Source organism: Papio anubis, chromosome 5 (genome assembly GCF_008728515.1).
Source record: "Papio anubis isolate 15944 chromosome 5, Panubis1.0, whole genome shotgun sequence".
NCBI lineage: Eukaryota > Metazoa > Chordata > Mammalia > Primates > Cercopithecidae > Papio > Papio anubis.
The window spans coordinates 124,410,353-124,436,213 of NC_044980.1; the positions used below are offsets into that span (position 1 = coordinate 124,410,353).

At 41.6% G+C, this 25,861-nt stretch overlaps 1 protein-coding gene across 14 annotated transcripts in view; it reads right to left on the reverse strand.

The window, feature by feature from the left end:
• The window catches only part of RAPGEF6 (Rap guanine nucleotide exchange factor 6), a 211,261-nt gene that overhangs the window by 185,294 nt on the left and 106 nt on the right, over positions 1-25,861 (reverse strand). For 5 of the 14 annotated variants that reach the window (XM_031666774.1, XM_031666768.1, XM_031666767.1 and 2 more), the window contains exon 1: positions 24,359-25,850. The exons of 1 other annotated variant lie outside the window; for it this stretch is intronic. Coding sequence is in view for 10 of the 13 variants with exons in the window: in XM_031666768.1 (XP_031522628.1) it covers positions 24,359-24,427 (69 nt within the window). In the remaining 3 variants the exon portion in view is untranslated. 8 more of the 14 variants (XM_031666776.1, XM_021940196.2, XM_031666775.1 and 5 more) reach the window with 5 other exon arrangements.

Sequence of the window (25,861 nt, forward strand, 5' to 3'; positions counted from 1 at the left end):
GACACACTATCTTTAAGAACTGTTAACACTCACCGCGAGGGTCCACGGCTTCATTCTTGAAGTCAGCAAGACCAAGAACCCACCAATTCCGGACACAACAGGAGTATGCTCACAACCTTGGGACCACTAGTCATGTCACATACCACACCATCCAGAGCAACTGGCCTCACAGAATGCTGTAATAACCTTATAAAGGCATAGCTGAACTTTTAGCTCAAAGGCAATAATGTGAAATAATGGACTGACACCTTTTAATATGAAGATACATCAAACCACAGACCTCTATATAGTGCAGTATATACAGCAGGAAGAATAGATGGGCCCAGGAACAAATGAGTAGAAGCAAGAGTCACCCATTTATCATTATTCCCAATAAGCCACAAAAGGATTTTGTACTTCCCATTCCTGCAACTATGGACTCTACACGTTTGCAGGCCCTGGTTCCAAAGGCATATACCCTTGCCAGGCAATAGTACAAGAGTCTCAATGAACAAGTTTACAGCTGCCACCAGGGCACTTTAAACACCAGGGCCCAAGAGTCAGCAGGTAAGAGGAGTTGCCATTTTGGCAGGGGTAACTGATCCTGAGCAGTAGGTGGAAGTAGGGCTGCTTTTATGTAATGTGAACAGAGAGAAATGTGTGGAATCCACATGATTCACTTGGTTATTCCTTTACCTCACTGTAACTGTAAATGGACATATATCCCAACATTAGCCTGAGAAGAATGATTACCAAGGGTTCAGACATTTCAGGAAAGAAAGCTCGAGTCATACTATCACATAAGCCACTGAGACCTGCAGAGGTGAAAATGCATAGTGGAGGAGAGAGGATAAGTACCAGTTGCAACCCTGAGATCAACCATACAGGGCCTATCATTCTTCCCACCACCATCTCTTGTCTAAGTTTCTTCTCAGGAAAAGAAGCTCATTGAGAGTCATGGAGGAGCTGCTCCCTGACCCTCAAACCTATGTGAGGAAGTAGATTTGTGTGGTGCAAAGTGTAAGCTCAGGTGGCCTTGAAAATATGCCTCTCAGATTCCAAACTACAGGAAGTGTAATTGAACAAAATCCCTATTATGGGGCTCTGTAATTTATCATCATGTTTGAATTGGGTCCAAGCTTCCCATGCGATATTCCCAATCGATAACTGAGCCTGGTAAAGATACTAAGGAATGCCTATTCTGGGAGACTCAGGACTACTCTGATGGGTTCAAGGATTCTCCTTCCACCTTGCTAAACCTCTGTTACAGTGCAGTCTAAGGCTCTTCCACTCAACCTTCCTTTCGTCTCTCCTTCACAAATGTCACATGAGCATTCTGGTGTGAATGCTCTACCAACTCTCTCCATTTTTGCTCATAGGCATTTTCCCTAATAAATTCCTTGGATGTCTAATATTGTTGTGACAACTGCTTCTAACAGAACCCAAACTAACATAAACACTTTGTAGTACTCAGTAAAGAAACTTTCTATACTTTTTGCTGGATTTATTCTTCAGTATTTACGGTTTTCTAGTATTTTTTTTTTTTTTTTTGAGACGGAGTCTTGCTCTGTCGCCCAGGCTGGAGTGCAGTGGCCGGATCTCAGCTCACTGCAAGCTCCGCCTCCCGGGTTCCCGCCATTCTCCTGCCTCAGCCTCCCGAGTAGCTGGGACTACAGGCGCCTGCCACCGCGCCCGGCTAGTTTTTTGTATTTTTTAGTAGAGACAGGGTTTCACTGTGTTAGCCAGGATGGTCTCGATCTCCTGACCTCGTGATCCGCCCGTCTCGGCCTCCCAAAGTGCTGGGATTACAGGCTTGAGCCACCGCGCCCGGCCTGGTTTTCTAGTATTTTTAAATAATGTCATGTTTGGCTGGCTGTGGTGGCCCACATCTGTAATCCCAATACTTTGGGAGGCCAAGGTGGGTGGAGATCACCTCAGGTCACGAGTTTGAGACCAGCCTGGCTAATATGGTGAAACCCCATCTATACTAAAAATACAAAAATTAGCTAGGTGTGGTGGCACATGCCTACAATCCCAGCTACTCAGGAGGCTCAGGCACGAAAATCACTTGAACCTGGGAGGCAGAGGTTGCAGTGAGCTGGGATCATGCCACTGTACTCCAATCTGCATGACAGAGTGAGACTCTTGTCTCAAAAACAGTCATTTTTTAAACTAGAGACTTTGTGGTTTATTGCTGGTTTACATAAATCAACTGATTCTATATAATAATATAATAAACTTGAGTCCAATCATCTTGTTAATAAATTCACTTAATTTTCAGAGTTTATAGATTCTTTTCGATTTTCTGCATATACAATAGCACTGCCTATGAATACAGTATTATTTCTTCCTTCCCAAATTATACACTTTCCTCCATTTTTTTATGCCTTATTATGTAACAACAGCCGGAGAAAGCGTAGCCATATAGAGACAGTGCCCATCTTCCAATGGTTCGACAAGATTTCCTGACTTTACAATGAAGCAAAAGCGATATGCATTCAGCGGACACTGAATTATGTTTTTGTTTTGTTTTGCTTTTAGAGACAGGGTTTCACTCTGTCACCCAGGTTGAGTGCAGTGACGGCAATCATGGCTCACTGATGCCTCAATCTCCAGGACTCAAGCAATCTTCCCATGTTGGCCTTCCAAGTAGCTGGGACTATGGGCGTGAGCCACCATACTCAGCTAATTTTTTTTTTTTTTTTTTTTGGTGAGACCAGCCTGGGAAACCATAATTTGAATACCCATCAATCATTGTCTTTCACTGTTTTCTGTGCAGTATTCAACAAATTATACCAGATACACAACACTTTATTATAAAATAGGCTTTGTGTTAGATGGTTTTGCCCAACTGTAGGCTAATGTAAGTGTTCTGAGCATGTTTAACATAGGCTAAGCTATGATTTTTGGTAGGTAAGGTACATTAAATCCATTTTTGACTTACAAGATTTTCAACTTACCATGGTTGTATCATGATATAACCCCACTGTAAGTCCAGGACTGTCTGTACGACAAACACAGTTGCCTGGGCCCCACTGAGTTAGGTGTAGATAGGCAGGCACTCACAAAATGTCTATCCTATGGAAATGTGCTTGTAATTTTTGACAAGACAACTTGTTCTGATGGCAAACAAGTTCTGAAAATTGTAATACACAAAAGTTAGGTATGGCAAACAGAACTCCCACAACTTGACTTACTCCAGGTGGGTAGTGTTAAAGGGCACCAGAATTTTCTAAGACTCTCAACTTACATAATTTTCTCTGTTATCAAGTTACAGGACATCTTTGGTATATCATTAACGATGCCACGAATATACGAGAAAGAATTAGAAATTAACTTTTCAATGTTAAAGTCTGAGAGAGAATTTCACTCACAAGTTTCAGGTATACATGTATCTTCAGTTCTCCGCCTAAAGAGAGACTAATACGGTTTATTACTTTAAATCTGAAAAGCCCCTCCTCAAATAGCTTCAAATATGTTTGTAATCTCCTTATTTTAAAGGGACAATTTGGACAAATGAACACGTAGTTCTTCACAACATCTGTAATGTTGACTGCATGACCCTGAATTAAAATATCAGCATTATGGCCACGTGTGGTGGCTCATGCCTGTGATCCCAGCACTTTGGGAAGCCAAGGCAGGCGGATCACAAGGTCAGTAAATCAAGACCATCCTGGCTAACATGGTGAAACCCCATCTCTATTAAAAATACAAAAAATTAGCCGGGAATGGTGGCGGGCACCTGTAGTCCCAGCTACTCGGGAGGCTGAGGCAGGAGAATGGTGTGAACCCAGGAGGTGGAGCCGAGATGGCGCCACTGCACTCCAGCCTGGGCGACAAAGCAAGACTCCGTGTGTCTGTCTGTCTCTGTCTCTCTCTCTCTATGTGTATATATACACACATGTCAGCATTATTCCTGTCAGGGGTTGACAAATTTTTTTCAATAAAGGACCAAACAGTAAATATTTGTGGCCCAGATGGTTTTTTATCACAACTACTTAGCTCTGCTTTTATAATATGAAAACAGCCATAGACAACAGGTAAATGAATGGGTGTGACTGTTCCAATAAAACTTTATTTACAAAAATAGCTGGTCATATTTTCTTAGCTCCTGAAACATATGGTCAAAAATAGCTACAGCATGGCCAAGCATGAATGACCTCCTCTTTGACAACAGACCACCTTGTAAGTTTTGGTGGAGTTCTGTCTCCCACCATGAAAGCTGAAAACAACAAATTTTTATTTTTCCAACCTCCCATACAACAAAGGCAAGGGCCAATTATTCAAGTGTTACCAATCAGACACGTTCATCCTGGACTTTAATTCAGAAGCCAGTGACACCGAGAAGCAACAACTGCATAGAATCCACTTGAGGAGCCAGTGACGGCAGCGGGGTTGTATTAGTCCGTTCTCACACTGCTATAAAGAACTACCTGGCTAGGCGCAGTGGTTCACCCTGTAATCTCAGCACTTTGGGAGACTGTGGCGGGTGGATCACCTGAGGTCAGGAGTTGGAGACCAGCCTGGTCAACATGGCGAAATCCCGTCTCTACTAAAAATATAAAAATTAGCTGGGCATGGTGGCGGGTGCCTGTAATCCCAGCTACTTCGGAGGCTGAGGCAGGAGAATCACTTGAACCTGGGAGGTGGAGTTTGCAGCGAGCCAAGATCACACCACTTCATTCCAGCCTGGGTGGCAGAGCAAGACTCTGTCAAAAAAAAAAAAAAAAAGAACTACTGGAGACTGGATAATTTATAAAGAAAAGAGGTTTGGCTCATGGTCCTGCAGGCTGTACAAGAAGCATGCCTGGGAAGGCCTCAGGAAACTTAAAATCATGGTGGAAGGTGAAAGGGAAGCAACCACATCTCCACATAGCCAGCAGGAGAGAGACAGCAAAGTAGAACAAAAGTGCTACATGCTTGTAAACAACTCAAGATCTCAAGAGAATGAACTCACTATCACAAGAACAGCAAGGGGGCAAAGCTGCTCCCATAATCCAATCACCTCCCACAGGTCCCTCCCCCAACACGGGATTACAATTCAACATGAGATTTGGGTGGGAACACAGAGCCAAACCATATCAAGGGTCTACAACATATGCAATGGACAGTACACGTGGTTCACAGTGCAAACTGTGGCATCTGCTATTCACTGCTAGTAGCAGTAGTATCTACCAAATCTGTGATAAGAGTCACACACCCAAGCCTGTTTTTCTAGTATTCCAAGCTTAGCCCCAAGTCTGGTTTTCTAGTATTCCAAGTAATTCTGTAGCTACCTGGAATCCTTTCAGTAAATTCTTCCTTTCGATTGGCCAAAATTGGGTTCTGTTGCATATAAGTAATAACCCTGTGAGATCCTGAACCAGCACCATCAGCATTACTTGGGAACTTTGTATAAATGTAAATTCTCAGGCTTCACTCCAGACCCAGCCAATCAGAATCTCTGGGTTGTAGGGACCAGCAGTCTGTGATTTAATTAAGTCCTATGGGTGATTCTTCAGCATACTAAAGTTTGAGAACCACTGTTTATAAGTGGGATCTATGTCACTCTGGATTGTCTGACTAACCTATTAATAGCAAAGGACAACAAGCACTAAGATGCCTAGTAAATCCTAGTCCCTTTCTTTGTGTACCTAGTTTGAGGGTCACAAGAATGCTAAGCATTCACACAACAGAATAAAGAATGGTTGTAGTGGTAAGCTGATTAATTCTTTTTCACATGATGTGGGGGTTATGGCATTTTGTTTACATAGGACAGCGAGGAGTTGTGGAGTCTGTAATGCTGAGCTTGGAAAAGGGTTTCTTGGGGCTTCTGTATCAATTATCTGCAAGATAAGCTTGAGGTACTATATGATCTATTAGGCATAAAGTTACAAATAAAAAAAACAAGAACCCTGACAGAGTCAGACTGGAAGTCTTATAGACAGTCTTTGGCAGTAAAAAATGTAAATGCTAGATTCAAGGAGGTGCTAATCATTTACGCTGAATGCACTTGAAAGCTGCTCTATGTAGCTTTCAAGAGGGAAGTCGGCCGGGTGTGGTGGCTCACACCTGCAATCCCAGCACTTTGGGAGGCCGAGGTGGGCAGATCACTTGAGGTCAGGAGTTCATGACCAGCCTGACCAACATGGCAAAACCCCATCTCTACTAAAAATACAAAAAAATTAGCTGGGTGTGGTGGCACACACCTGTAGTCCTAGCTACTTGGGAGGCTGAAGCACGAGAATCGCTTGAACCCGGGCACGGAGGTTGCAGTGAGCGGAGATCACACCACTGTACTCTAGCCCAGGCAACAGAGCAAGACTCTGTCTCACTTTAAAAAAAATAAAAAAAGAGGGAAGTCATGAGAAGGGTGGGAAAACTATCCATTTGGCATATCACGACATCCCAGATCAGTAACATCTGATTCAGCACTAGTTCTGTAACTACAACAAAATACTGCAGAAATTATCCAGGGATATTAGAAAAACAAGTACCAGCTCAGGATTAGGGAATAAAATAATGGGTTCTACCTAGGGGGGGAAAAAAAAAGAAGAAGAAGGTGAGGAAGTGGTGATGACTCAGCACTTCCTAAAACAGATCAGCTACACCCTCTCAGCCAGTAGTTTTTACAGTGAAGTTATGCTGAAGAATCTTCTATAAATCATTTGGAAGGCAGTCTAACAATGTGGAAGATAGCTGGATGCAATGGCAGATGCCTGTAGTCCCAGCTACTCAGGAGGCTGAGGCGGGAGTGATCACGTGAGCCTAGAAGTAGGAGGCAATCTGGGCAATGTGGAGACACCTGGTCTCTAAAAAAACAGCAACACACACACACACACACAAAACCCAATTTGGACTCTGGAGACAACCCTGTGTTCAAATTCTGCCTATTTCAGCTCTGTCAGTTACTACTTGTGTAAACTTGGATAATCCGCTTAACGTTTACTGTCTGTACAATGATAAGGATAAAATATCTCTGAACACAAATGATTGTTTTTTGAGACAGAGTTTTGCTCTTGTTGCTAGGCTGGAGTGTAATGTTGCGATCTCAGCTCACTCAACCTCCACCTCCCAGGTTCAAGCGATTCTCCTGCCTCAGCCCTCTTGAGTAGCTGGGATTACAGGTACCCGCCACCATGCTGGGCTAGCAGTGGCTCATGCCTGTAATCCCAGTACTTTGGGAGGCTGACGTGGGTGGATCACCTGAGGTCAGGAGTTCGAGACAAGGCTGGACAACATAGTGAAACGCTGTCTCTACTAAAAATACAAAATTTTTAAATGTTTATTAAATGTGCAGCAGAGAGGCCATCACATGGTAAACAGTAATATTTGTATTATAGTTTGTATTCTAAAATTACAAAGTAAGGATTAAAATATGCAGACCACTAAAGCATTCTGAATATTTAAACAATATGCCAAAGTTAATACCATATATTAAACGTAGAACTTATTGATTTTCTCATTCATGGACATATAAATATATTCGGCAAAATGGCAGTAAAGAGGTATAAAATACTTACCACAACTGGAGCCCACACTTTGGTTTCTAAATTCATTTCTCACTAAAGGGGACTGAAGTTCTTTGGATAAATGGCTGACTTCAGTACTAGAGCAAAGGAAGTCAGGGCCTGGAATATCTTTTTATGCCAGAAAGCAAAAAAGTACTTAAAGACTAATGGAGGCACGTCTAAAGTACCCACTCGTGAATTTTTAAGTTTTAATTGTAGTTTTTCAATTCTAGATTTTCATTTCTGTTACATAGATACCAGTTCTTTGGTTTACATTGTAAAAAATACAACTATAATCCCAGCACTTTGGGAGGTCAAGGTGAGAGGATCGCTTGAGGTCAGGAGTTCCAGACCAGACCAGGTAACATAGTGGAAACTCCATCTCTACTTAAAAAATAAATAAATAAAAATAAAAATAAAAAAATTAGCCAGTGTGATGGCGCATGCCTGCAGACTCAGCTACTCAGGAGGCTGAGGCACAAGAATCGTTTGAACCTGGGAGGCAGAGGCTGCAGTGAGCCAAGATCACACCACTGCACTGCAGCCTGAGCGACAGAGTGAGACTCTGTCTCAAAAAAAGAAAATTATCACTTTGCAACAGCAAAGTTATAGTTAATTTAGGTGACGATTATCAATGAATGCTAAAATCACAAGTTAAAACCATTGTTGGAGAACACGACATTCACACATTCTCCAATTGTTAACTTTGGATCACTTATAAATTATAGCATTGTACCTTTACAACAAAAGAGATACAGATGATCCTATGCAGTATGCCCAATAATGGAAAGAACTGACAATATGTGTCAGTGATGGGACCATATGGGAAGTATGGACCACCACCTATGCAGTTTCTCAACAAAATCATTTCACCTTAATTCAATCATGAAAAAACCAGATGAATCCAGATTACGATACATTCTATAAGAGAGCTGGCTAGGCTCTTCAAAAGTGCAATGTTTATGAAAGGAAAAAAAAATAAAGGACTGTTCTAGATTAAAGGAGACTATGTTAACCAAATGTAACGTAACATACCTTGACTAGACCCTGGATTGAAAAATGAAACAGAAGTGAGATGGTCAGGTACAGTGGCTCACATAGTTACTAATCATTCTCAGCAAGCTAACACAGGAACAGAAAACCAAACACCGCATGTTCTCACTCGCAAGTGGGAGCTGAACAATGACAATACATGGACACAGGAAGGGGAAAATCACACACTGGGGCCGTTGCGGCAGGAGGTGGGGGCGGGGGGATAGCATTAGGATAAATACCTAATGTAGACGACGGGTTGATGGGTACAGCAAACCACCATGGCACGTGTATACCTATGTAACAAACCTGCACATTGTGCACATGTATCCAAAAACTTAAAAGTATAATTTTAAAAAACTACAGCCTAAAATTTTAAGTTTTAAGAATGAAAGTCTCAAATGATATGCTCAAACTTTAGGACTTCAATAATTAACCACTAAAATTACAATGTATCAAAAGATTAAGCATCCAGTTGTCTATAAGTTCAAAGTGTAGCCTTTCATTTCACTTTTCTAATCCTATCATGCATTATGAAGTCACCTAATACTTGTTAATTCTAAATTCCACATGTACTTTTCAATCCTCATCTCTCTTCCAATTTTCTACAGCATTTGACTGCTGACATGTCACTCTCTCTCCTATCCCTTCTGTAATATGGTTCTCTCTGAATTCTTATCCTTATGACAAACACTTAGCAACGCTTATAAGCACAGACTATGAAATCAGACTGCCTAGGTTTGAATCCTGACTACACTGGGTCTAGCTGTGTGACATTAGACTAACTAATCTCTCTGTGATTCAACTTCCCTGTATGTAAAATGTGGATAATAATACCTTCTTTCACAGGGTTTCTTGAAGGATTAAATGTATATAAAGTTTTCATAACAGCAACAGGTATCCAATAACCACCATATAGAATGCAAGTCTTCAGTATTTTATTTCCATTATTAGCCTTCTGCACTGGCTGCTTTTTTTCCGTTTTTACTTTTTGTTATTTTGGGTCCATCTGCTACATCTAAGTCTCCTTTGTAGGCTTCTCATTTTTTTTCTTACTCCTATAAATGTTTATAAAGTTTATGTTCCCAGAACTGCAACATCTGCCTTTTATTCACTAGAGACTCTCTGCTGTCAGGAATATCCTCCACATCCACAGCTTCAACTATCACATATGCCTATGACTCCCATATTTGCCCAAAGCTCTCCAGTAAATTCAGATACTATATGTTCTACTGGACACTGAACACTTTCACCTGGCTGACCCATCAGTAACTCAAGTGCAAAATTCATTACCGGTTCCCTTATTTAGGTAACAGTACTCAGGTTCATTGGCTCTGGCCATAAATCTGTCAATTCTACTTTGGAAATATCTCCATTTACTATTGCAAATGAGGCAATTTAGAAATTCAGTATTTCCCAGTGAATAACCAAAATAACTGGACTCTAAAATCCATTCCTTTTTTTTTTTTTTTTTTTGAGACACAGTCTCACTCTGTTGCCCAGGCTGGAGTGCAGTGGCTCAATCTTGGCTGACTGCAACCTCCGCCTCCCGGGTTCAAGCAATTCTCATGCCTCAGCCTCCCAAGCAGCTGGGACTAAAGGTGTGCACCACCATGCCCAGCAAATTGTTTGTATTTTTAGTAGAGACAGGGTTTTGTCATGTTGGCTAGGCTGGCCTCAAACTCCTAGGCTCAAGTAACCCACCCACCTTGGCCTCTCAAAGTGCTGAGATTACAGGCATGAGAAACCACGCCAAGGGTAAAATCCACTCTTCACATATACTGCCAAAGCAATCTTTCTGGAAGCCAAATCTAAATTCCTTAATAAGGAGAACACAATTCTTCATGATCTGGATCCTGACTATTCCTCCAGCTCCATCTACTTTACCACTCATTCTTGTCCCAGTGTTTCAGCTGCCTAGGCAACTTGCATGTACATACCATACTTACCTTGTGGCCTTGGCATGTGCTGTTACTCTTTCAAGAAACACACCTTCCCTTCTTCATCTAAATTTCTATATATAGTTGTTCCTTGGTATCCACTGGGAATTCATTCCAGAAGCCTTTGTGGACATCAAAACCCACAGACACTTGAGTCCCTTATATAAAATGGTATAGTATTTGCATATAACCTACAGACATCCTCTGATATGCTTTATTTTCTTTTTCTTTTTTTTTTTTTCCAGGCAGGGTCTCACTGTGTCGCCCAGGCTGAAGTGCAGTGGCACGATCACAACTCACGGCAGCCTCAACCTCCTGGGCTCATGCGATCCTCCCATCTCAGCCTCCTGAGTAGCTGGCATGCGCCACCACACCCTGCTGATTTTTGTACTTTTTTTTGGAGACAGGATTTCACCAGGTTGGCCAGGCAGGTTTCAAACTCCTGGGCTCAAGCAACCAGGAGTTTGAGGACCCACTTCAGCCCCCAACATTTTGGGATTACAGGCATGAGCCACCACACCTGGCCTTGTATGCTTTAAATCATTACTCTAGATTATTTATTAATACTTAATACAGTGGAAATGCTATGTAAAGAGTTGCTATACTGTACTGTTTAGGAAATACTAGCAAGAAAAAATGTCTATACATGTTCAGCACAGGCACAACGATCATGGGCCTAACTTATTTTCCATCCTTGGTTGGTTGAATCCACAAATGCAAAACTCATGGATATGGAGGGCCAACTGTATCTTAAACTCATCAGGGTTCCCTTTTCTAAAACAACTTGAACAGCACCTGCCTACCCTTTGCTCTTCTCCCACAAAGGCCTTCCTACAAACTCCTGAGCACCTGATATTTGTAATTATCACAGTATTTAATCAGGCCATATTTTATTTGTCTATGTGTTTTGCTATCTCCTCCCCAGATGGAAGAACTTCCTTTAATCTTTTAACCCTGGCACATGAAACGGTGCTTAAAAAATATTTACTGCACAAATGTTCATTAGGCAGTCTCCCTCAAAAAAAAATTATGTATTCACCTGTGCCTCAGAGAGTCATGTCATTTAATAATCCTATAAATAATCCAAACTCCATACCAGGCATTGTGACACTCATAAACTCTTTCCTAAAAAAACCAGAGGATGGTAACCTATTTTAGTTTGGCTTCTTAACTTGAGAAAAGCTGTGGTCATTTGGAAGTCCAGACACTTAAGATTTTGATTCTGAGAGACTGAGGAACTTCCCTCAGAATTCTCCAAAGGGAAGGAGGAGGCAGGCATGATGAGCTTCACTAAAGACAAAAATCTTGGTCCCTGCAAGGGACAGACTGATTGTGAACTCTGTAACATTGTGTTTATCATTTGACTTCACATTGGGCCAGCCTGGGTAAACTAAGGTCTGGCTGTAAATAAAAACAGAATGAGTAATTTTATTAAAATAGGGGAGAATGTGTCTCACCTTTGGCATTACATGCCAAAGGAACATCAAACACGCGTTGGTTATGCCTCCACAATCTAAAGTTTTTAATAAAATTGCTCATTCTGTAGTCAAGCTCATCGAGTTGGGAATCTCCAACACACGCAAAATGATGGGCCTGGAAAAGATGTTCATCCAGACAATCCAGGTCTCATCCAGATCTAACATTCCCTGTCTATCCAACTGGATTTACAAATGAAGGTCAAGGGGCCCCAGAAGTATAAATAAGTCATTTTTCTTTCCAAGGAACCCTCTGAATGTGCATCTGCTGTGGAAAAGTACAACAGAATCTTTGTTCTGCCAACCAGGGATGTGCACAGTGACTCACTCCAAAATGACTCCAAGTACAATGGTGCTCTTTCACCAATTCAGAAAAAAACTCTACAAGTATACATTTGAAGACCACTTTTCTAAATTCTGTGAACAGATTAATAAATGATTATAATATACTAAATTTTACATTTTTTAAATTCCCAGCTGCCTCTTTAACTTTTAATAACCAAAAAGACCTAGTTCTTAAAAAAAAAAAAAAAACTTTTTCTGATTTTAAGTAGGCAATTACACTGACACCTAGCAGAGCATGAAAATTTGCCCAGAAGTTTTGAATCATCTGGTGAAAGAACATAAACAGTCAAAACTGGCATTTATATATATTTTTCTGTGATGTTCCCTGCAAATGTGTTTTGAAGCCATGCAGAAAAGGAGTATTTGTTCCAAGATATTACTACGTTTCCTCCATATGAATTCTCTCTCAAGAACTGCCAGGTAAAACAGTGTTTATGGCAATGTTACTTTATTCTTAATGAGAATAGTAATAGCAAATTTTGCCATTTTGCCAAACTTCATCAAGCCTTTTCATCTCAGCACTTTAAATATTACACCAGTAGAAATCACTATTAGAATAGTAAAGGAACAATATTTTTCTTTTTCTTTTCTTTTTTTTTTTTTTTTGTGAGACAGAGTTTCACTCTAGTTGCCCAGGCTGGAGTGCACAATGGCACAAGCTCGGCTCACCGCAACCTCCGCCTCTTGGGTTCAAGTGACTCTTCTGCCTCAGCCTCCCAAGTAGATGGGATTACACGCATGCACCACCACGTCCGGTTAATTTTGTATTTTTAGTACAGACAGGGTTTCTCCATGTTGGTCAGGCTGGTTTCGAACTCCCGACCTCAGGTGATCCGCCCACCTCAGCCTCCCAAAGTGCTGGGATTACAGGCGTGAGCCACTGTGCCCAGCCTTGCTTTTCTTTTTAAAGTCATTTACTCTACAAATATTTAGATATCTACTATGTACCAAGTACTGTGTAATGAACACTGGGAGATAAGGGTACACTCACTGTCTTCAAAGAGCTTACAATCAGAGAAATATGCAAATAATCATAACACAGCACAGTAATTACTATGGTGGAAGAAGGCGCAAAGTATCTAGGAACACAGAGGAGTAGAAAAGTAAGGAAGGAAGGATGCACAATTCTGCAAAAGAGCACTAGAGATTTTAGTGAAGAATCAGAATGTGCCAGGCCAGAGGATGGTTTTCCAGACAGAGAAAACAGTCACCTAATATGTAGACTATCATTTACTGTTTATTATCAAGACACTTTGCTAATTATTTCACATATATTATCTCATTTGGTCCACACAAGAATCCCAAAAAGATATTCAGTCCTAGAGAAGTTAGATAACTCGCCTAGGGCCAAATTCTCAGAACTGGAGTCCAGATTTGAAGTAGGCTTGTCCAAATGCAAAATGCAAAGGCCAGTAACACCGTACCATACTGTTCCCATCCTATGCAATGCACAGAAACAGGAGAGATTTTAGTGTCAGGATATAAAGGACAGATAATCAGATGAATAACAAGGAAAGCCCCAAGAGAGGAGGTTCAAAGTCCAGTACAAAGGCAAAATGCAAAGAACTAAGGTAGCTTCATAGTCCTCTTGGTTGCCAGAAAGAATACTCACAATGAGCTGGGCATGGTGGTACACACCTGCACTCCCAGCTACTTGGGAAAACTGCTTGAGCCCAGGGGCTGGAGGCCAACCTGGGCAACACAACAAGATCCTGTCTTTAAAAACAAAACAAAACAAAGAAAAAACCACTCCACTCAAATTAAGTTCAAAAGCACAAAGAACAAATCTATAATGACAGAACCAGAACAGTGGTTTCCTTTGGGAGGATATTGACTGAGAAGGAAAAAGGGGAAATTTCTAGAGTGCTGGTAATATTCTTTATCTATATTCTGCATCATGATATACACAGTAAAATATGTTTGTGAAAATTAATGTGGCAATAGCTGGGCGCAATGGCTAACGCCTGTAATCCCACCACTTTGGGAGGCCGAAGACGGCGGATCACTTGAGGTTGGGAGTTCGAGACCAGCCTGACCAACATGGAGAAACCCCGTGTCTACTGAAAATAAATAGCCAGGCGTGGGTGCAGGGCTCACATCTGTACTCCCAGCACTTTGGGAGGCCGAGGCAGGCAAATCATGAGGTCAGCAGTTCGAGACCAGCCTGGCCAACATGGTGCAACCCCATCTCTACTAAAAATACAAAAATTAGCCAGGCATGGTGGCGGGCGCCTGTAATCCCAGCTACTTGGGATGCTAAGGCAGGAGAATCGCTTGAACCCGGGAGGCGGAGGTTGTGGTGAGCTGAGATCATGCCATTGCAATCTAGCCTGGGAGACAAGAGCGAAACTCCATCTCACAAAAAACAAAACAAAACAAAACAAACTAATCTGGCAATGTATATTTAGGGCATATGGACTTTATGTTTTACAGTCCATTTCAAAGTTTTCAAAAAAAGTCTGGGGGAGGGGGAGAAATCATCTTTCCAACCAGTGACCAGGTTGGGCCAATTCTACCTCCTTAATATCTCACTATCCCACTTAACTGCATCCACCACTGGGTCCAGGACTTTATCTCACACCTGAACTACTGCACTTGTTTCTAACAACAAAACATACTTCTTGGTTTCCATATTATCTTAGAATAATCACTAGTAGTCTTACCTTTCACATGGAAAATATCCCACTTGGGATAAAAAATACGTCCAGTCTACCTGTATACATACAAGCCTCCCTGTCTCTGCTCCTCCTCACTCAATTACATCTCCAAAATGCTCACATAGTAGTCTTTATAAAAGGGATCTTATTTCCAGGCTTTAAACCCTGCAATGGTTCTTTCTCTCTTATTTATAAGATGGAGTTCAAATTGCTGAAATTATCCAAACCCTGCTAGTACACCCAGCTTCATCATTTAACATCTGACATTATGTACCATCATCCCCAAACATCCTAGACATTAGCATAGTGTTTTGCAACTTTTTTTAAATTTTCACCCCCTCCCAAAGAACCTTTCAGACAATTTTTCCTAAGCACTCCCCGATCTCTAATTAAATACTAAGGAATAAGACACTGTCAGTTTAGGGTTGAGTTTTGGAGGGCCAAAAACCATACCAATAGCTATGATTTTTTTCCCACTCCCCTAAAAAGCAATTTTTGCATCTTTGGGAGCGGTATCACTTCCAATGGGAATGCCTGCTCTAGACTTACAGATTGGCTTCTTCTACAACTATACATGGCTTGCCACCACCAGTACTTTTGCTCCTGCCTCTCTGCTTGGAATGACCTCTCTTGATCATCCAGAAATCAATTCATAACATTTAACACTGAATTCAATGCTCCTCCATGAAGCTTGTTCCTTTCCCCATCTTGCAATCCCAAAGCCCTACTCATACTTTTGTCACTAATAACTAAAACATTTATTACATTTACGTTTTCTTATGTCTCCCAAGTCATTGATGAATAGAGACCATGTCCCAACTCCTCTCTACAACCTTGGTTTTTAATATGTCAGATATATTATTTCTTAAATGAATGTACAAATTAATGTTATCATCTGGGTGAGGTAACCATATCTCAGTTTAAGTGGGACAGTCCCTCTTTAACCTGTTATTCTGACATAAATATTAATAGCTCCTCTTTTAATTCACAAAAATGATTTGAATAACATATTGTTAATCTATACCTAGGAAATGAGAAATAAAATTCTGAACAAGAGTAGAACATAATCAGATTGGAGAGGAAGATCACTCTAGCAGCAAGACTCAATGACTCAAGCAATAATTTGGGGGTAGAAACAATAAAATAGCCTGAACTAGAGTAGTAAAACTAGTAAGAAAAGGGCAAATAAAAAGATTCAGGGGATAAAGTTTAGTGGCAAGTTGCATCTATGAGGAATGAAGAGAAAGAATACAAATGTCTAGAGACAGCAACTTGGCCAGTTGCCAACAGATTATGAAGGAAGAGGAATGATGATGGCTCAATTTAGGACAAGTGGTTGAAGAACCTGGAGGACAAGGTGGTTAGATATATTAGGCTGAAGCACATAAAATTTAGGGGGTAAGTTGGAAAACATAGTCCTAGGAGGCATTAGCATATAACAACTAATTGAAACCAAGCTGCTGAGTAAGACTGTCCAAGAAACACAAAGTTAGCAGTTCTAATGAATAGTAAGTACTATCTTTTTAACATATGACTTTACAAAATGTATTTCCAAATCTTGGCTTGTAAAATATTTATTCATCATTTAATATGTGCAAATCATGGCATCAAGCACTGAGAGGGAAATAAACATTAAGGGAAATATAAGGAGTTCTTTCTGAAGTAAAAAAAGAAAGGTTATAAAGAATGGTATTAAATGTGGACTGAGCTGAGAAACAGTCAAGTTCAAGCTCTAATTATGACTGTGGCTTCTTTAAGGAATCCTGGCATAATGACACAAAGAAGTACAAGCATACCCTGTTTTTATTGTGCTTGGCTGGTATTGTGGGGTTTTCTTTTTTCTTCTTTTTTTTAAAATACAAATGGAAGGTTCATGACAACCCTACATCAACCAAGTCCATCAGCACCATTTTTTTTCCAACAGCACATGTTCACTTCATGTCTCCGTGTCACATTTCAATAATTCTCACAACATTTCAAACTTTTTCATTATATTTGCTATGGTGGCCTGTGATCAGCAATCTTTCATGTTACTATTGTAATTGTTTTGGGGCACCACAAACTGTGCCCATGTAAGATGGCAAACTTAATTGATACATGTTATGTGTTCCGACTGTTTCACTGGCTGTTCCCTCTTCTCTCTCTCTCCCTCTCCTGGGGCCTTCCTATTCCCTAAGACGTAACAATATGGAAATTAGGCCAATTAATAACCCTACAATGGCCTCTAAGTGTTCAAGTGAAAAGTGTCACGTATCTCTCACTTTAAATCAAAAGTTAGAAATGATTAAACTCAGGAAGGCTAACAATGGCCCCAAGCCGGGCTTCTTGCACCTCACATTTAGCCATGTTGTGAATGCAGAGAAAAAGCACATGAAGAAAATTAAAAGTGTTACTTCAGTGGACAAAAAAAATTATTAAAAAAAAAAAGTGAAAAAGTCTTATTGCTAATATTGAGAAAGTGTGAGTGGTCTAGATAGACGATCAAATCAGCCACAACAATCCCTTAAGCCAAAATCTAATCCAGAGCAAGGCCCTAACTTTTCAATTCTTAAAAGGCTGAGAGATTAGATGGCTACAGAAGAAGTTTGAAGCTAGCAGAAGTTGGTTCATGAAGTTTAAGAAAAAAAGCCACCTCCACTAACATAAAAAGTTAAGTTATCCTGAAGAGCTAAGATAATTAATGAAGGTGGCTACACTAAAAACCAGATTTTCAATGTAGACAAAACAGCCTTATATCAGAAGAAGATGCCACCTAAGACTTCCATAACTGGAGAGGAAAAATCAACCCCTAGCTTCAAAGCTTCCAAGGACAGGCTGACTCCTGTTAGAGGATAATGCCGCTGGTGACTTTAAGTTGAAGCCAATGATCATTTACTATTCTGAAAACCCTAAGGCCCTTAAGAATTATGTTAAATCTACTCTGCCTGTGCTCAATAAATAAACAACAAAGCCTAAATGACAGCACGTTTGTTTACAGTGTGAGTTACTGAATATTTTAAGCCTACTGATGAGACCAATGAGACCCACTGCTCAGAAAAAAAGATTCCTTTCAAAATGCTACTACTCATTGACAATGCATCTTGTCACTCAAGAGCTCACATGGAGGTATACCAGGAGATTAGTGATATTTTCAGGCCTGCTAACACAATATCCATGCTGTGGCCCATGGATCAAGGAAAAGTTTCAACTTTCAAGTCCTGTTATTTAAGAAACACATTTCATAAGGCTACAGCTGAGATAGATAGTAATTCCTCTAACAGATCTGTGAAAAGAAAATTGAAAACCTTCTTGAAATGATTCGTCATTCCAGATGCCATTTAAACCATCTGTGGGCCAAGCATGGTGACTCACGCCTGTTATCCCAACACTTTGGGAGGCTGAGGTGGGAGGATCACTTGAGCCCAGGAGTTCAAGACCAGTCCGGGCAATGTCGTGAGACTATCACTTAAAAGAAAAAAAAAAAAAATTGTGAAGCATGGGAGGAGGTCAAAATATCAACACTAACAGGAGTTTGAAAGAGGTTGACTCCAACCCTTATGAATGACTTTGAGGGGTACAATACTTCAGTGAAGGAAGCAACTGTATGTGTGGTAGAAATACCAAGAGAACTAGAATTAGAAATGGAGCCTGGGCTGGCTCCCAGCACGTTGGGAGGCCAAGGTGGAAGGATTGCTTGGGTCCAGGAGTTCAAGACCAACCTGGGCAACATAGCAAGGCCTCGTCTCTACAAAAAAAAAAAAAAAAAAAAAATCAGCCAGGCATGATGGCATGCGCCTCTAGTACCAGCTACTCAGGAGGCTGTGGTGGGGTCGCTTGAGCCTGGGAAGTAGAGGCTGCAGTGGGTTGTGATTATGCCATTGCACTCCAACCTGGGCAACAGAATGAGATCTTGTCTCAAAGAGGAAAAAAAAGGGAGAAAGAAAAAAAAAATGGAGATGGAGCCTGAAGGTGTGACGAAATTGCTGCAATCTCATGATAAAACTTGAGTGGATGAAAAGCTGCCTCTTATGCATTAGCAAAAAATGTCATTTCTTGAGACAATCTACTCCTGGTGAAGATGATATAAATATTGTTCAAATGACAACAAAGCATTTAGAATATCACATAAGCAAGCTTAAGCTTAGTTGATAAAGCAGGAGCAGAGTCCGGGAGGACACCAATTTTGAAAGAAGTTGCTGTAGGTAAAATGCTATCAAACAGCATCACATGCTAAAAAGAAATCTATCATGAAAGGAAGTCAATTGATGTGGCAAACTTCATTGTCTTATTTTAACAAACTGTCACAGCCACCCCAACCTTCGGCAACCACCACCATGATCGGTCAGCAGCTATCAACACTAAGGCAAGACCCTACACCAGCTAAAAGATGACAACTAGCTGAAGGCTCAAATGACTGGTTAGTGTTTTTAGCAATAAATTATTTTTAAATTAAGGTATATACATTTTTTTAGACATAAGGCTATCACACACAGTAGACTACTATATGTGTAAACAACTTTTATATGCACTAGGACATAAAATTCACGTGACTCACTTTATTGGGATATTGGCTTTACTGCAGTGGTCTGGAACCAAACCTGCAGTATCTGGGAGGTATGTCTGTACCTTAACAGCTTTTGTTGTTTTACTGCACTTAATTGTCCATAGAGTATTTAAGTCTAAAATTTTCCATAAGAATATCTTTGCAAATTGAAAAAGGAAATCAGAGAACTAGCTCAGGAAAGACAATGTTCTGTGGAAGCTGAATCTATAAGTAGGAGAAATCTCTCACACACACACACTGTGTTAGAAAGATATCTAAATGGCACACTTTACAACATGTGTCTGTACTTGATGTCTGGCTCACTAGGACTATGCCTGAGTTGATAGTTCCACCTAAGGACAACAGATGGTTCAAAATAAAGGAACCATTCATTTTGACCCAGAAACACAAGGAGTTCTTTACTCATTATTTACTCATCAATTATACAATACAAACAAATGATTTCAACATACTAATTCTTATCCCTTTGTACACTTTTCACAACATTTTGCACCCAGTAGGTATTCAAGGAAAAATTAGCTGAACAAATAATTTTATCCCCTTCTATTTTACAGCTTATTAATTTGGCTTCTATGACACCACCACTCTCTCGGTTTTTCTCCTACTGCAATGTTTGCTTCCACCCATTCTCCTTTGCTGATTTCTACTCTTCTCCCTGACCTTATATTGATCTCATGTCCTATGGCATTCACTGTCCTTGGTCCTCTTCTATTCTCTATGTACACTCACTACTTGCTAATTTTACCCAGTCTCATGACTTTCAACATCTATAAACTGATGACTATAAAATTTTTATCTCCAGCCCAGCCTTCTTAGTAATACAAATCTGTATATGCAACTTCTTACTCATTTCTAACAGACATTTCAAACTTGACATGTTCCAAACCGAATTTCTGATCTTGCCCCTAAAACCTACTTCTCCTGCAGCTTTCCCCATCTCGGTGATGGCGGCTCAAACCTCTCTGACTGTAACTCCAACACTCCAGTTATTTAGGCCAAAAACCTTGAAGTCATGCTTGATTCTTCTCTTTTCCTCAAGGTCCACATCTGATCTATTAGCAAATCCTGTTGGCTAACCCTGCAAAATATTTCTAAAACTTAACCACTTCTCACCACTTCCATTACTATCACTATCACTTTAGTCAGAGTTACCATCATCTCTTACCTGATTTAATGCAATAATAGCCTTTAACTTCCTGTTTTTGCCCCTAAACACCTACAATCTATTCTCAACACAGCAGCCAGGAGACTACCCAATAGGGGAGTCAGGTGTAGTGGCACATGCCTGTAGTTCCAGCTACTTGGGAGACTGAAGGAGGAGAATCTGTTGAGCCCAGGAATTAGTGACCAGACTGGGCAATATAGTGAGACCCTCTTTAAAAACAAAAGGTAGGCCAGGTGCGGTGGCTCACGCCTGTAATCCCACCACTTTGGGAGGCCGCGGTGGGCAGATCATGAGGTCAAGAGATTGAGGCCATCCTGGCCAACATGGTGTAACCCCGACTCTACTAAAAATACAAAAATTAGCTGGGTGTGGTGGTGCACACCTGCAGTCCCAGCCACTTGGGAGGCTGAGGCAGGAAAATAGCTTGAACCCAGGAGGCGGAGGTCGCAGTGACTCAAGATCGTGCCACTGCACTCCAGCCTGGGCGACAGAGTGAGACTCTGTCTCAAAAAAAAAAAAAAAAAAGTAAAAAAAAAAGGTTAAGCAGGGCCAGGTGCGGTGGCTCACGCCTGTAATCCCAGCACGTTGGAGGCCAAGGCAGGTGGATGATGAGGTCAAGAGATTGAGACCATCCTGGCTAACATGGTGAAACCCCATCTCTACGAAAAATACAAAAAATTAGCTGGGCGAGGTGGCACACACTACTCAGGAGGCTGAGGCAGGAGAATCGCTTGAACTCGGGTGGCGGAGGTTGCAGTCAGCCGAGATTGCACCACTGCACTCCAGCCTAGGCGACAGAGCAAGACTCTGTCTCAAAATAAAAAGAAAATAAAAGAAAAAAGGTTAAGTAGGTCAATATCACTCCTCTGCTTCAAAATCTTTCAGTGCTCCCCCTCACTGAAAAGTCAAATAATTTGCAATGATTTAGAAAGTTCTATATGATGTGCCCTATGCTATGCATCATTATCTCCACTCCTTCATCTCTTACTACTCTCACACCTGTTCACCCTTCTCCAGTCACACAAAGCTGCTTGCTATTCCTGGAATGCATCAAGACATGCTCTCAACATAGGGCCTTTGCAACGATTGCTCCTTTTGCTGGGAAAGCACTTTCTCCATATACCCCTATAGTTAATGCCATCACATGCATCAAGTCTTTGATCAAAAATCATCTTCTCAACCCAGACGAACGAACCACCTTATTTAAACTGCAACCCAGCCCTTGCCCCTTGCTTTCAATCCCTCTTACTCTGCTCTTTTTTAATAGCAATTAAAAGCTACATATTATGTAACTTACCTTTTAGTATATTCATTATCTGCCTTCCCCCCTCTTCATGCTATCAGAATGTAAGTCTTACTAGGGCAGACCTGCTTTGTTTATGGATACAACCGAGTGCAGAGACTAGTGCCTTCAGCTGCTAGACTCCCAATAAGCAACTATTGAGCTAATATATTTATAATAGACCCTTGGGAGTCCAGTAAAAGTAAGGACCTTCTGAAAACAGAAATGAACTTGCGAGAATTTCGTCAAATTATTTATCACAAACAAATCACTAGGATTCAGATTTCCTTCTTCATACTTCTTTACCCCAAATTCTACGCTCATTCAAAAGCACTACCAATGCATCAGTTAACCTCTTATGCTGCTAGATGTCAGGGCTACATTCTGCGTACTGTGGGCAGCTGTTTAGCATTCCCTTGAACAAGGCTGCTGTTCCAGTTAAACAAAATAAAGTACTTAACACAGCACACAGTGGCCAACATAACTTTATGAACAGTTTAGAAAATTTCCTAAGGTTCAAAAATAGGCAATTTCAGCCAGGCGCAGGGCACACGCCTATAATCCCAGCACTTTGGGAGGCCAAGGCGGGAGGATCATGATGTCAGGAGTTCAAGACAAGCCTGGCCAACATGGTGAAATCCCGTCTCTACTAAAAAAACAAAAATTAGCTAGGCATAGGGGCGTGTGCCTGTAATCCCAGCTACTAGGGAGGGTGAGGCAGGAGAATTGCTTGAACCGGGACCCGGGAGGCGGAGGTTGCAGTGAGCTGAGATCGCGCCACTGCACTCCAGCCTGGGCTACAGAGGGAGACTCCATCTCAAAAAAAAATAAAATAAAACAGGCAATTTCAAAATAAATAATTCTGCTGTTAAAGAGCAGTAGGATTTTTCCATTAAAATGTGAATTTAGTACCGCAAGTAATGTTTAAAATTAAAAGCAGCCGGGCAACTGTGGCTCACACTTGTAATCTCAGCACTTTGGGAGGCCAACGCGGGCAGATAACTTGAGGTCGGAGTTCGAGACCAGCATGGGCAACATAGTGCAACCCCGTCTCTACTAAAAATACAAAAAATTAGCCAGGCGTGGTGGCGCCTGCCTGTAATCCCAGCTATTCCGGAGTCTGAGGCAGAAGAATCGCTGGAACCAGGGAGGCAAAGGTTGTAGTGAGCCAAGATCGCGCCGCTACATGCCAGCCTGGGTGACAGCGTGAGACTGTCTCAAATAAAAAATAAAAAATAATATTAAATTAAAACCTACATTACACATCGTAAGCCTTGTATAATACTTTCCAAGGCTATAAAAGCTGTAAGAGAATTTGCCTACTCAAATTCATACATTCAATTAGCTCACATTGACTTCAAGAATCAGCATAAGGAAACAAAAACTCATCGAATTATAAATGTATATCTCAAAAAGAGAACTCTGGAAAGTGGTAGAATTTGTGCTATTTCTATGTAAACATCAGGATCTTCAATAACATAATTTGACCTATCATGGCATCCGTTATGGCCTGAATAATTGTCACGACCCAAAAGGTCAGCCCAACGTTACTAAGACTCAGTATGCAAAACACTATATATCTGAAAAACTCCACAGTGACTTAGGAAGAATTAACCAAAGCATTTCATTTACTGCAACTTTAAACAAGACAATCCAACAATCCACTCACATTGTTGTTAGTGTTTTGTTTAGAAAATATGTCCCACTTGTCATAGAAACTTCTCCAAATCAAGGAAAACCTTCCCCAAAACCTTAGCATTCTACCGGGATAAGCAAAGCTAACAGGTTTTAGTTACATGCCAGAAAACAAGCCTTCAGGTCGAATGAAAATCTTTTGAGCTGACACCATAACTGTTAACTCGACACAGCAAATTTTGGATCCAAGCACAAAATACTGTAAAACTTCCCAGTGACAGTCTGAAAAAGTACCTACAGCGGTGTTCTTTAAACATGCATCATCTACTACAGAATTTACCATTTGACTGGATGCAAACCTTTAAACTAATTTTGAAAACTTTCTCTTTTTTTAGGCAACCGTACAATATTTCAGGGACCTTTAAAGAAAAACTATTTCTAAATTACATGGCTGAGATACTTCCCTTACAATTTTCATCTCGTTTTTCATAGTCTACTTAAACGAATGGGCATCTAACTCCGAAACTCGTTATTACTCAACTCAGAAAATACGACTTAGTAATGGTGCTTTCTTAACGACACTCAGAAGTTCCCGGCAAGGGATGGGTACGCGGGTTAAGACAGCATCACGGGCAGGAAGGGCGGCTGGCACCCTGCTGGCGACAAGGGCCGGGTCAGGGCAGAGACTCAAGAGAACAGATTCCCAGTAGCAGGTGCGAGACTCTGGCAAGAGGGCAGTCGCCGCGGGTTTCGGACAGACAGGGGGATGCTGTCTATTGGACTGTGGGACGCACATAAGGGTCGACCAGCCTCACCTCTGGAGTCCGCTCGGGCGGCTTCTTCCTCAACGCCTGCCTAGCGCCAGGATCCACGGGTGAGTTCATGGCCACGGCCTGGGTACTCTGCAGCCTACCCTTAGCAGCCCACGCCACAGTTCATTCACCCTAGGTAGCGGGTGCGGTACCTTTCCCCCGCCCCAAGGAGGGAACTTCGCGCCGTAACAAGGTCCAAACGCAAGCAAACAACCCTTCGCAACGCCCGCCTAGGGCCTCTACCCACGCGCGACTGGCCGGAGACAAGCCCTGGCGGGGGCGGGGGAGAGTAAGTGCGCATGCGCAGCACGCATGCGCACGCTAATGAACGCCCAAGGGAGTGACTCCACTGTGACGTTAGAATTGGGGCGGTGCGGGTAAGTGGTTTCCTGCTGTCGTCGTGAGATTTAAAGATACCTCGCGAGACCTCACCTAAATCCGTCACGGGATCGGCCTTGGCGTTTAGGTTCCGGCTTCTCCATCCGCTGGAGAGACCGGAAACGCGCTGAGGGCCTAAGCAAAAATAGCAGTTTGGGGCAGAACCGTGGGGAGGCGTTCTGAGTGGAGAGAACTGTTGTGCTCAAATCCGGAAGCCCAGGGCGTGGCCAAGTCCGGGTTTGTGCTCCCCTCTGCAACTTCTACTGCCGACTTTGAATATGCGGAAGTAGAAGCCGCCATTCGGCAAAGAAGGAAGTCCACGCACACCCCATATCTCTTTAAATAAAACGAAATCTCTTGTGAAAGCTGCCCACAGAGAAGTGCTTGATCTATTCGAAACGGACGTCATGAGACCAGGGCAGAGAAAGCAAACTTTCACGGCCAGGATGGGCAGCCGGTGCCGCGGCCAGCTCACGATTACCTTTGAGTCAAAAAACTGGATTTAGACTGCGTTCATGTAACTAAATGCCCGGGGCAACCCTCCCTCAGACTACTGGGTTTAGTGTTGGGACTCGAGTGGCAACTTTTGCAATACTTTTTACATTCTAGTCTGCTTCCCAACAGACCGAATAAAGCCAATTTTGTTTCACTGGTCCCTTGGTAAGAAAAACAGAACTCTCTTAGGAGCAGCCAGAGAGCTCCTGAGGCTGTTTCAACAATAAGCTTACTGACAATTTCAGAATCCACCGTTCTGGGATACTCCTTACCCTTTCTCGTAAGTTCATAGGTAACTAACTTTGGCGACACCACCTTTCCACTGAATTTTAAGCTCCTTGATGGCTGTAACCACATCTAGGTACACCTTGGTATTTCTCACAGCAGTTAGCATAGTTCACTAAACAAGGTGATTTATGATTATGACATGCTTTCCAACTACTGACCGATTCACAGTAATTTTAATGACATAATAAGAGTTAAAAGTATATTTGAAAGCAATGAGAGTTCAACACCGTTTCTGGGACCCGCAATGACTTAAGGGCTGTTTTCTGTTGGTCCTGGGGCTTGCCCAAACTGGGAGTTTACAACATACTATTAGCATTTCTCTTTTTCAGGTATAGAGCAAAAACC